The sequence below is a fragment of the Candoia aspera genome, chromosome 4 (assembly GCF_035149785.1).
Source record: "Candoia aspera isolate rCanAsp1 chromosome 4, rCanAsp1.hap2, whole genome shotgun sequence".
Taxonomy (NCBI): domain Eukaryota; kingdom Metazoa; phylum Chordata; class Lepidosauria; order Squamata; family Boidae; genus Candoia; species Candoia aspera.
Genome location: NC_086156.1, coordinates 91,582,096 through 91,594,554, shown reverse-complemented (window position 1 = coordinate 91,594,554; position 12,459 = coordinate 91,582,096). Strand labels below are relative to the sequence as shown.

At 36.3% G+C, this 12,459-nt stretch overlaps 2 protein-coding genes across 2 annotated transcripts; both read left to right on the top strand.

Annotated features, from left to right (window-relative positions):
* Positions 1-1,914: 1,914 nt before the first annotated feature.
* Positions 1,915-2,832, top strand: LOC134496636 (olfactory receptor 14J1-like). Its single transcript, XM_063302348.1, has one exon. The coding sequence runs from the start codon at positions 1,915-1,917 to the stop codon at positions 2,830-2,832; it is 918 nt and encodes a 305-aa protein (XP_063158418.1).
* A 6,611-nt stretch (positions 2,833-9,443) lies between these two features.
* On the top strand, positions 9,444-10,400 carry LOC134496635 (olfactory receptor 14A2-like). Its single transcript, XM_063302347.1, has one exon. The coding sequence runs from the start codon at positions 9,444-9,446 to the stop codon at positions 10,398-10,400; it is 957 nt and encodes a 318-aa protein (XP_063158417.1).
* Positions 10,401-12,459: the final 2,059 nt, after the last annotated feature.

Below are 12,459 nucleotides of genomic sequence, written 5' to 3'. Positions count from 1 at the left end.
CTGATAGTATGACAAGCTCTTACTTTTGGGAAGTTGCCCTCCTTCCCTCACACTGCTCCTTAAAATAGCTGAGAATTTGACCCTATACCAAAAGGTCTGAATAGATGGAACTGTTTCGTTTTCCAAAAGAGTCTCTCCCATTTAATCAATTGCATTGATTCCCTTTTTCCCATCAGCTCTTTTTTCAGTTCCATAGATTTGGCCTATTGGTTTCAGAAAAGACTTTCTCATATAAAAGCTTCTCCACATGCAAGACTGTAGGGTAACACAGCTATCCCTTATGTATCAGGATCAACACAATTTTGTTAAAATCTGATGACTTTCCTTTCTCTCCTCTGAGAGATGAAGGGAGAAATCCTTGGTAGAAACACTAAATAATCCTGAAATGGATAAGCCTGAGAATGCTAGCAATTCAGCCTGCCTGGTGGCAGCCTATCACAATCATTTTTTGTTTTTGTTTTTTAAACTGGGGAATCCTTGGAAGAAGGATTAAAGCATCCCACCTCTGGTTTGTAATAATTCCTTTTTAAATACTGCAAATAAGTTTACATGCTGTGAGGACGTTATGTGGGGAAGGGAGTGAATAAACAACATAACACAGTTTATCCTTCTTGTGAAACAGTTTTTTTCCCCCCTTTATTCATGATATTTTAAAGTTCCGTGAGCTTGGTTACACAGCCAGAAACTATGCAGCAGATAAATAGTTCTCTCACCCACCCCGTCAGACACACAGACTAACACTAATGTTTGTTTTAGAGAATAATATGCAGTCAAAACAGTAAATCAATTTGTAACCTTAATTGCTCTGCCATTCTGAGATTAATTGTTTCCCTGCCTGCAATAGTAAGGTTTCCATTTTATAGCAAGTGTTCCCATTTTAAAATGTAGCTATATATGCAGCTATGTCTCATGTTCCTTTCAGTTAATCAAGGGCTTGCTGGCAATTTCTCATGGCTGGCAGAATGTCAATTTTCTTATTCTTCAGGTTCTTTTCTACCTCTCTATGCGCTGGGTGGACTTGATCCCACTTTTTGTTGACTCTTCTTCTGTCTTTCAGTGGTCTTCAATCTACCATGGAATGGATTTCTTCAATAGCTAAAAGTGCCTAAATCCCACTTGATTTGCTAGATATTTTCTTCTCTGTGTTTCCAACTTCTGTTAGCTATTACATCCACATCAATTTCTTCCCTACTGTCTAAGAGAGACTCTGTGTTACTATGAAAACCATATCTGTTTCTCACAGCTCTTTCCCACCCTCAGGTTTTCAACTACAAGTATGTAATTCAAGTACAAGTTCAAGAACAAGTACAAGTCTAAGTCTGCACAGTATGTCTGGGAAGTCATGTGACAGGATGGCAGACAGTGTCTACTCTTCCATTCCTATGTGTTCTTATACAAGTTGTTATTATTATATTATTTAGACAATTTATTGTATCATTTTAAGAGAGGGAAAAAAAAACTACAGCTTGGCTTCTTTTCTTTTGAAATGATGAATCAGGAAAAAATAGTTAGCTATGATAAACTAGAGCTGAGAGGGTTGGATAGCAAATTCAATCACTCTGTAGGACACCTCATCTATTTGTGTTTCTTGATGGTGATGGGAGGACCGGGTGTTAAAATAACACCAATTATAGAAACATTTTGATGGTTTGTTATCCTTAAAATTCTGCCTTCTGAAATTTTATCTGACTTAAAAATATGACTGCTGACTTCTATGAGAATAAGGAAAATATATGAAATTATGATCCCCATCCTTCTCTATTCTTCAGCTTTCAAGGATCAACATGAACTGAATGAATTTGCATAAAAGTTTCCAACAATGGGGAATCAGTCATAAGTACTAATTATTTGCAAATAATTAGTTTTTTTTTTTTTCTCCTACAGATAATGGTACAATTTAAACTTCCACAGAGAATGTCAAATCTTACCACTCCTACTGAATTCTTACTCCTGGAGTTTTCTCAAGTCTATAAACTACAGATCTTATACTGTCTTCTTTTTCTAGCAATGTACATAGTCTCCCTTGCAGGCAATCTTTTAATTGTTGTTGTAATCATCATGAACCATCGTTTGCACTCCCCAATGTACTTCTTCTTAATGAACTTGGCTCTTATGGATATAGGTTCCATTTCAGTCATTGTGCCCAAATCTATGGTCAATTCCCTCATGAATAGCAGGCTCATTTCTTATTCTGAATGCATCGCCCAAGTTTTTTTCTTACTGTTTTTTGAAGCCTCTGAATACTTCCTTTTAACCGTAATGGCCCATGATCGTCATGTTGCGATTTGTAATCCTCTACAATATGAAACAATCATGAATAAAGAAGCCTGTATTCAGATGGTCGCCATGGTGTGGATTGTTAGTCTTCTTTATGCAGTATTGCACACAAGTGGCACATTTTCAATAAGGTTCTGTTCCAATAAAGTTGACCAGTTTTTCTGTGAAATCCCCAAATTGCTTAAGCTCTCTTGCTCTGACTTATATCTAGTTGAAGTTGGACTTATTGCCTTTTGTGGTACCATAATATTTGGATGTTTTATCTTTGTTGTTGCAACATATGTGTGGATTTTCACTGCTGTGCTCAAAATTCCTTCTGTACATGGAAAGAAAAAGGCCATCCACACTTGTCTCCCTCACCTTGGTGTTTTCTCTTTGATGTTGTTAACTGGATTATTTGTTTATGTAAGACCACCCAGTAATACTTCATCTGACCTGGAATTAACCTTTGTGGTGATATATGCAGTGCTTCCTCCTACCCTGAATCCATTTATTTACAGCATGAGAAATAAAGAGTTTAAAAATGCCTTGTGGAATTTATTCAACTTTTGGTAGTTTTCAAATATAACTTACAGGTTTGTTCTTAATTGCTTTGGGAAGTGATTTTCTTGCTTTATCAGAATTTTCTACCAAACCTTGGGTGTGTGTATAAATAATAAAACCTATTGTACTAAATTTTTAATTTGCAGCTCCAGTGTAATTTGTCATATTCCAATAAACATTCTCTACATATTTTTCACATGTATAGTCACTGCTAGAAGAAAAGGCCAGCTTCCTCCCTCCCTCCCTCCCTTTCTTTCTTTTGACTCCCCATGCCTCTGATACTTTACATTTTAAAAAACCCAGAATAATAAAATAAAGAACACATGTGCATTCAGAAAGGGAAAACAACAACAAACAAACCCTAGGGCTCGGGAAATAACCAGGTTTTCAATGTTTTTTTGGAATGTCATCAAGGTAGGAGCCATACAGAACTCTGGGGGGATGCTCTTGAACAGGGCAGGCACCGTGAGAGATAAGACACAATTCCAGGGTTCCATTAGATGGTGTTGTTTAATTGAAGGGATATGAAATATTCCCATTCTTATGGATCTTACCAAATGGGCAGAAACTATTGGAGATAAATGGTGCATTAAATAACCAGGCCCCATGTTTTTCTGCTCTGGTTAAATAAACAAAGTAGGGAAATGATGCAGAACATAGTCTCTGTTACCCCTTTTAATCATATATTTTTGTGCCTATGAGCACAGAGAAGCAGGTGGTGGCCTATAAATGCAAAGGAAGTCTGGTTCTCCTATGTACAATTTGTCTAGTGGGATGATTTTCAAAAATTGCACAGAAAAGTATCATAGTTGGTGATGAGGGGGAAAGATTCAATAATAGGCTAGATCAGGAAACTGACTGAAATATTCCTCCCAATTTCCTCAATGCATCCCTATATTGTCCTTGTTGGACAGCAGCATGTATGTTATTGACAGCTCTGTTTCAGTTCCCCCTCCGTCCTCCCTCAGAGACACATGACCAAAAGCAAAGTGTACACAACTTGCATGATGCTTCTCAGAACACACTTAGACACAAGCATGTAATGTTGCTGATAAAGCAATTGGGAAAAAAATCTAGAAAGGCTTTCTTCATTGTCTGTAAAGTATAGAGATACATATAGATCTGGTTGTTATGTCCAATTTAGATGTCCAATTTAGATGTACTTTTTTTTTCTCCTTCTAGTTCCCTGAATTATAAGCAAACTTAATGAGCTTCCACCTAGAGTTAAGGTAGGAATTCTTGATCTTCCCTAGTTCTGTATCACAAATCTTGCATCTCTGCATGTGTGTGTGTTTGTATGTGTGTGTGTGTGTGTGTGTGTGTGTGTGTGTGTGTGTGTGTAGGAGAGAATCATGGTCCAAGGAGTCTTATTCCTTCTACTTCAAATGAAAAATCATTGAAGAAGAACCATATATGACTAAAATAAACATTTTCTTCATTATTCATCAGGACTAACCCTACCTGGTAGAATTAAACTTTTGTAGTATGTTCTGGAGTAGGCTGAAGTCATGGGCCTTGGTCTGATCATTGTTCATGAGGATCTCATCATTTCTCTTGCTCACCTTTACCAAATAACAGGCAATTCCCAATTAAATATTAGTGAACACCCCACAGGAGGCAAAATTCATATGTTCTTCTTAATTAGCTCACAGAAAAGCTATTTTTCAATTTCAGAAATTGCAGAAAGTCACTTATCTTTTATTTTAGTGATTATGCTTCCAATATCCCCTTAAATAGTAGAACAGCTGTCTTGACAATAAAATTATGTTTATCTAAATCAGTGTTGCTCAAACTTGGCTGGCTGGGGAATTCTGGGAGTTGAAGTCCACACATCTTAAAGTTGCCAAGTTTGAGCAACACTCATCTAAACTGAACATTTGATCTAAATTTTTGTTATAGCTGTTCAATGACTTGCTTGCCTCTTTAAAATCAGGTTCAAATTTTCAAAATGAAATTTTGTTTCTAAAATCATGAACAAAATATTGGGCTTTTCTGTGGCCTATACCCAGAAAAAATAGAAGTTCTCTTTTTTCTTAATCTAGTTTGCTGCTGAGAATCCATTCTCAAATGAGTGGATCTCACCCAGGAGTTATTGTATATGTGACTGTGTGTATGTGTGTATGTTTGTGTGTTTGTGTGTAAAAAGCCAAGATGGCAGCTTCAAACTGTGTGATCACAGCCCATCTCTTTGCATATGCACACTGTCTTTACTTCCTCATTTTTCAGCTATGATTTACTTGTTTAACGGCAAAGGTAAAGCAATATCAAAGTTGACAAGGTTTAGAAAAGCAGGGAATCATTGGGAAGTAATGCTGAACAGTACAAGCAGCCCTGATACATTTCACATTGCTTTAGTCTTCCTGCCCCAAATCCAGATAAACAATGCTATTCCACTCACAAGCAAGGACACACTACATTGTTCTGGTCCATTCTGCTTCACAGACTTTAATATGTTTCTACAGTGTTCCTTCTGTGAGAAGACCCATGCCTTTTTGTTACAATACACAGTGGTGCCAGTGCTGATACCTCAAATAACTAGCTGCTTAAATTAACCATACCGCAGTGCTCTGTTCTAGACACTTCTGACCAAAGAGCACTACAGTTAATCTGAATCACATGTCAGCTCACGTATCAGGCCCTTTGCCATGTAGGGCTTTAGAAGTAGTGACCAGCACCTTGAATTGCACATGGAACCAAACTGGCAACCAGTGCAGCTCACAAGACATGCCTATCTCATCACTATCTGTGCCACTGAATTCTGGACCAGTTGAAGCTTGTGGGTAGTCTTCAAGGGCAGCCCCATGTAGATTGCATTGAAATATAATATAATATAATATAATATAATATAATATAATTATAATATAATATAATATAATATAATATAATATAATATAATATAATATAATATAATATAATATAATATAATATAATATAATATAATATAATGATATGATATGATATGATATGATATGATATGATATGATATGATATGATAATATCACTTCCTTTTTAAAGTTCTCATGAATAAGGGCCTAATACATGAAATATACTTTCAAAAACTTTTTTCTTTGGTCAGAAACCGATGTCTTCTTGTTTTTCCTTCCTATCAACTTCTGCTGGACACATTTCAGAGGAAGCAGTTTGTTTAGACTCAGTTTAATTCCTAAGCTGCTACTCCTTTTAGTTGCAAACACTGACAGATCACAGAATTAGCTTCAGTTATGGGTTATATATGCACAGGTCCAAGAAAGTATAATTAAAGTAATTGATGCAGATTCAGTCAATCTAAACTTACAGAAGTTGGCCCCAAAGGCATAGTGAACCAAATAAATTCAAACATCAAAATAAATCAGAATCAGAATCAGAAAATAAATCAAGATAAATACATGAGTCCCTCTGGTAGGAGGAGATGGGAGGTGACAAATTTGATAAATAAATAAATCAATAGTGTGAATGCAAATGTCTGCATTTTGAAGCATTAAATTGGGGAGGGTCACACTTCACTGACTATTCCGTGATAATAGTTGAACTGTTACAGGGTAAGGAAAAGGGGCATCAAGATTATTTAGTTCCAAGTTGCTTATCACTGTAAGTGTATTAGGTCACAGAAACAATGTATAGATCCAGTACAAAACAAAACAAAACAAAGATCTATTTCTAATCAGCTGTGCTGGACTCTTGGGAATGAAAGAAGTCTCTGAAAGACCAAAGCCAACATGGTGAAATTTGATTCATATGCAGCAAATCCCTGAATTTCAATATTGATTAGAAGCAGTAGCACACAATAATGTGCCAACTTTCAAAGGAAGAATAACAATGCTTTAGTGAACAGAAAGGGTGGATTTCTTAATGCAACAGTGAAGTGGAATTGAAAATACTGATGGAAATTGATTGCAAAGTAAGTAAATCTCTTCACTGTTTACTGCCTTCGTTTCATCATTCCTGCTCCCATGATCTTAATCTGAATTTTTTTCCATCCAACTTGTGCCTTATTTTTCTACTTTGCCTCCTATTATTCTGTCAAATTCTAAAATCAACTACATTATAATGTCTATTTACATAGTAACTAGTGTAATGCATGTGACTATGTTTGAAGAGTGCTGAACAATTCAAAAGGATATTGTAAGAACTGACACCTTTTTTCCCAACATTGACCCAACTCACGCACAACTGGAATATGAAGAATTCAGGTTTATTGAGAACAAGGGTACAGAACAGAAGAAAGCTGCAATTGGGGGGGGGGAGTTGCTCATTAAAACATTCCAGTACCCAGCACCTCCCCATCATGTCTCTTTCTTGCCCTCCTTGCCCTAATGGTCAGACATACCAGCCGCAGATGTCTTTGGCAGTATGACCTTGACTCCCCCCTTCTAGCCCAAACAGCAGTAATTCACACTTCTTGCAATTCCCCCCTCCCATCTTCCTGCTTGACTCACATTGACTCAATCATGGCAGACAAACACAATCAGACGATTCAGCAATCATTTAATTGTGGAGTCTAGCAGATATTGTTGCTGTTACAATTATTATTATTCCCTCAAATCTTATGATTGATTGACATACTAGTTCATGCCCCTAAATGGTGGGGTATAAGAAATTACGCTAACATTTGATAAATTACATAATTTGCCTTTTTTGAGAGCACTATTGTTTCAATATGAATCCCACTATACTCCATGTTATATCATACAAAAAGCATAAAGTTGAATCCCTGAAAAAGCCTCTTCTGTCAATTGATCTGCTGCAAGATAAAATTGCTACCAGGAATTTGTGGTGATGATTTCATTGACAGTCAAAAAAAAAAAAAAAAAAATTAAGCTCAGAATAAATATAGTCTTAAACCTACATCTTAAATGGGAAGAAGAATCATCTTCACGGTTAATCGTTAAAAAGCTGAGAAAAGAGTTTCAACATATATAAGCACACATATAACTGGCTAAGTATCCTCAGAATTAAATAATGTGGAAGCAAATAAACTTTAAAAGGCTTCTGTATTCTTGTAGAACATGTGTTAACCCCCTCCCCCAGCCTATTGCAGTGAACTCAACCACACCTCCATTTTTTTTTTTTTTTTCCTTGCTTGGGATGAAACAGAAGTGAAAGGAAGAATTACAATTTTAGAGATTTGTAATAGATTAATTATATCAGAAAGTGCAATGGAAATGAATGTTTAAAAGATTTGTGACTGTGGGTGTTGCAAAAAAGGAATAATCATAGAGAGTGTAACTGGTGAAAAGATAAAATAAGGATGCATTTGTGATGTGATTTATTTAATGTGTGTGTGAAGACCACACCTGTGTGAATTTTATGTGGGTATGTAGTATGTATGTGTGTTTAATTTTTAAACAGAAGTAAAAACTCTATTTTAAAAAAGTAAAAAGTAATATCCAACAATTTATTATGAAATTGTAATGCCAAAAAAAGAGAAGAAAGAAACAGAAAAAAAATCTAAAAATATCATGCCAAATTAATACAAAACACCTACATATATCTCATATTCATTTATCATGTTACAAGAATGTATGAAAGTACGCATAAAAATTGTCTACTCTTATAAAATAATATGAAATCTATGCCAAACAGATTTTGTCATTTTTTTTAAGTAACAGAAAAAAAAAACAAAGAGAGAAAATAAAAATAAAAATGTGTGCCTTCAAGTAAGCTCTTTTCAATTGCCTTTTCAAAAATGGATAAATTATACACTTCTTGAATTCAGTTTTGATGTCTAGGATAGTAGTATCATTCTTAAAGTGTATTAGTTCTATTGACTGTGGGGAATAGCCAAGAGAATTATAGAGAAATTGGAAATTGTGTGGCATATAGTAAAATGATTATTGTCTTTGGAGCATCAGTAGAACTGTACATATTAAATACATTAAGAATGTTTACCCATTATTTTAAATTTCTAGCCTTTTAAAATATATCTAAGGCTATATGCTGTGATCAAGGCAAGGCAGATTTACAGCTCTCTACCTTAGATCTGCTTTGCCCTAATCACTGCTCAGAGATAATAGAGCTTCTTGTGAGTATTGGTATTTCTTAAGCTTTTGCAGAATAGAACTTCTCCATTTCATAAAAAAAAATACCTATTAGAGAATAATTTTCATTAATATATTTTGACATCAGTTTCAGCTCTGATTATACCTGCTTCTTAACACAGAACCACATTTGGGACATACCAAGCTATTTAGCGTTTAAACCCTTGAAAAATGTAGCATCTTTTTTCTAGTTATATGGGCAGGACTCCTGATTGATGAGCAAGACTTTGAGGTACCAAAGAAGACTTGATAAAACCTAATACAGAAAACCTTTTAAAACTAATATGGATAGTGGAAAATATCACATGGAATGTCAACATTCAAAAGATGAATACAGTACTTCAAGGAATAGAGGAATATGAACACTTTATCATATAAAATCAGGTAACAATGGTATGAAGGAGGAAAATAAGCAAATGTTTTCTCAATTTTTCCTTCCTATCGTCCTGATTCTGAATCATTCTGAATCTATATTTTTACCCATCCTATATTTTTCTTCACATCAATCCAGACCGAAATAAATAGGAAATACTGTATATTAACAGCTCTCCCTTTACTTCTAGGTTCTTGTATCTGTTACCAGAAATGGATAATGATACTACAGTGTTTCTTCTCTTGGAATTCTCAAAGATTTGGGAACTACGGATCATATATGGAATGATATTTTTGTTCCTGTATTTACTTACACTGGCAGGGAACTTTCTCATCATCTCTGCAGTTGCTTTGGATTCCCGCCTTCACACCCCCATGTACTTCTTCCTGACAAATTTAGCCTTGCAAGACATTGGTTCTGTTTCAGTTATTATCCCCAAAGCTGTTTTTAATTCAGTTATGAACATAAGGCATATTTCTTATTCTGAATGTGTAACACAAGTGCTTTTGTTTGTATTCTTTGTAGACTCTGATATTTCTCTTCTGACTGTCATGGCCTATGATCGGTATGTTGCCATATGCAATCCGTTACAATATGAAATGATAATGAACAGGAAGGTTTGCACCGAAATGGTTGGCAGTGTGTGGATTGCCAGCTTTCTCATTGCTGTATTAAACACAATGGGAACTTTTATTAGTCGTTTCTGCTCTAATATTATCAATCAGTTTTACTGTGAAATCCCACCTTTACTTAAAATTGCCTGCTCAGATTTATATGTAATTGAAATTGGAGTTGTAGTATTTAATTTTACATTAGCAGTTGGCTGCTTTGCCTTCATCATTGTTACCTACATACAGATCTTCATTGCTGTTTCAAAAATCCCTTCTGTTCAGAGAAGGAAAAAGGCCTTCTCCACTTGTTTTCCCCACCTCACAGTTTTCTCTTTATTTTTATTTACGGCTTCATTTGCTTACCTGAGGATGCCATCTGACACACCATCATACTTTGATTTCATAATTACAATCATGTATTCCATTGTTCCACCAATGTTAAATCCATTAATATACAGCATGAGAAACAAGGACATCAACATCGCTTTTTCAAGACTTTTTGGTCTGAGGATTTTTATTTTATTGGGCAAGGGTAGGAGCAGACATATGGAGGATTAGGCTTAATGTGAAGTCATTCCAATGATTCACACTGTGTTAAAATATGACCTGTCCTGAAACAGAAAGAATGTTACATCCAACTGTGAAGGTCAAAGTTGTTTATCCCCCCCCCCCCCCGGTCTGTCAGCTGCCCACCTTAGGCACATAGGCACTTGCTGGGCAAGGGAGGAAAATGTTTTAAATGTCTTAGAATCACTGTAACCTGCATGTAGGTTTCAAAGGAAAGAACTATAAAAGCCACAGAATGTAAGCAAAGAGAGAGGGGAGGAGTTTTCTATGTTTGACAGGAGATGCTGCTGGAACGAGAAGTGAATGGACAAAGCATGCAGCAGAGGAAGCCATGGCTGGGAGAGCCAGAAGCCAAAGGATCCAAGCCCCAGGAAGAGAACCAGGAAGGTCCCTGAGGCAGCTGAAATCAAAGAAGAATCTGCAGAAAAGACCCAGCATAGACCCATCCCTGGACTCTAGGTGGTGGCAGAGCAAACTCCACATGGTGCAGTTGCTGAATAACTGGGCAAGAGAGTATTAAGGAGAGAAGCTGTTAGTATTCCTAAGTCTGTTAATAAGTAAATATGGAGGAAGAAACTAGCAGTGATTTTTTTTCTTTTTTTTTGCCCTTATAACAAAGTAGCAGAAATTTAAATTGTTTAATTAAGTTCTAAGTATTAGGTTTAGTTAGGTATTAGAGTACATATTGATGCTTAGTCACTATAGATACACACATACAGTTGTAGACACATAAATGTTTATGTATACAAACATCTATATACATAGAGACTTATAAATACACTTTGCACTGTATTTGTTTAGTGATAAACAACACTGTCTTCACTTGTTAGCTCTCTCTCTCTGGGCATGCCTGGCTTTGCTCTATCCATTCCCACCTAAAGTTTATTTTAGTTATTTATGGGGATGGACTGCTGTCTCTCAAGAGTTTTTTATTTCTTCATAGATTAATCTATTTATCTGGCATTACAAATGCACTGTTGTCCTGTCCAGCTACCACATGGTGCTAGGAAAAGATGCATTTGGTAGACATGAGAGCTCCCATGCATTCCTAATGCCAAATAAATAGATTAACTGAAATAAACTTTCTTATTTACTGTAAGATAATATGAGTTTATCAGAGGGTGGGAAGTGGTTATTTGCACTTCGGCTATCAGATTGTGGACTTGGAGCAGCAAGATTGTTGTATTTGCACCTCCATGCCGTACCATTCACAAGGAGGCCAATGTATACATTCCAATGTATACAAAACCATTAAATCAGACTGAAATGTGTGACTCTTAAGAATGTGTGAAAGAGAACACAGGCTCAGAACTTTTTCCTGATTGAGTTTCCTCAATATACAATCATACCAGAGTAATTAACTTTTCATACAAAACTACCACCCATCAGCACCCTTTGATACTCCACCAAGAGAACCAGACTGTCCATTTATAGAACACTCAAAGCAGCTTTTTGATCTGACTCACCCCCCCTTCCAGTAATCCAAATTAGTCCCCTACAATACTGATGGGAACATACCAACCACTCAAAGGGGTATACCAAAGGGGTGGAGAGTATTGCAGGAAGCTGGGACAGAGTAATTGTATTGACACTAGCCTCTGCCTGTCAACAGTGACAATAATGCTTCCCATAGAGGATGTGCACAAACTGGGCATTCCACCCTTGCATCTACTGGCACACCCCAAACAGCACATACTGGATTTGTGGGACCAATGCTTGTCCCTGGATCCACCTGGTGGATATGAAGATGTAGCTCGGCGTATTTTTGGCCCCACTTCCATATCCTGCCCATTCTAGACTGCCTGGCCACACTAAATTATCAAATGTGAAAGGTGAAGCAGAAGCTTTTCCACTGAAAACTTTTTCTTAAATCTGATGCCTTCAATGGCTGGTGTAGAAATCATATAGAAAGTCAACACCTTTGCCTTTTCATTTAAGCAAAGCATCAATGAGACAGCCATCACTGGGGCTGTAAACTATGAACTAGCAGCAGTGGGAAAAGCTGTACTCCAAAACAGGTTAGCCCTGGATATGATCACTGCTGCTCCAG

Excerpts from the sequence above, each read along its gene's own strand:
- LOC134496636 (XM_063302348.1), top strand. The coding sequence starts at position 1,915 with ATGTCAAATCTTACCACTCCTACTGAATTCTTACTCCTGGAGTTTTCT.
- LOC134496635 (XM_063302347.1), top strand. The coding sequence starts at position 9,444 with ATGGATAATGATACTACAGTGTTTCTTCTCTTGGAATTCTCAAAGATT.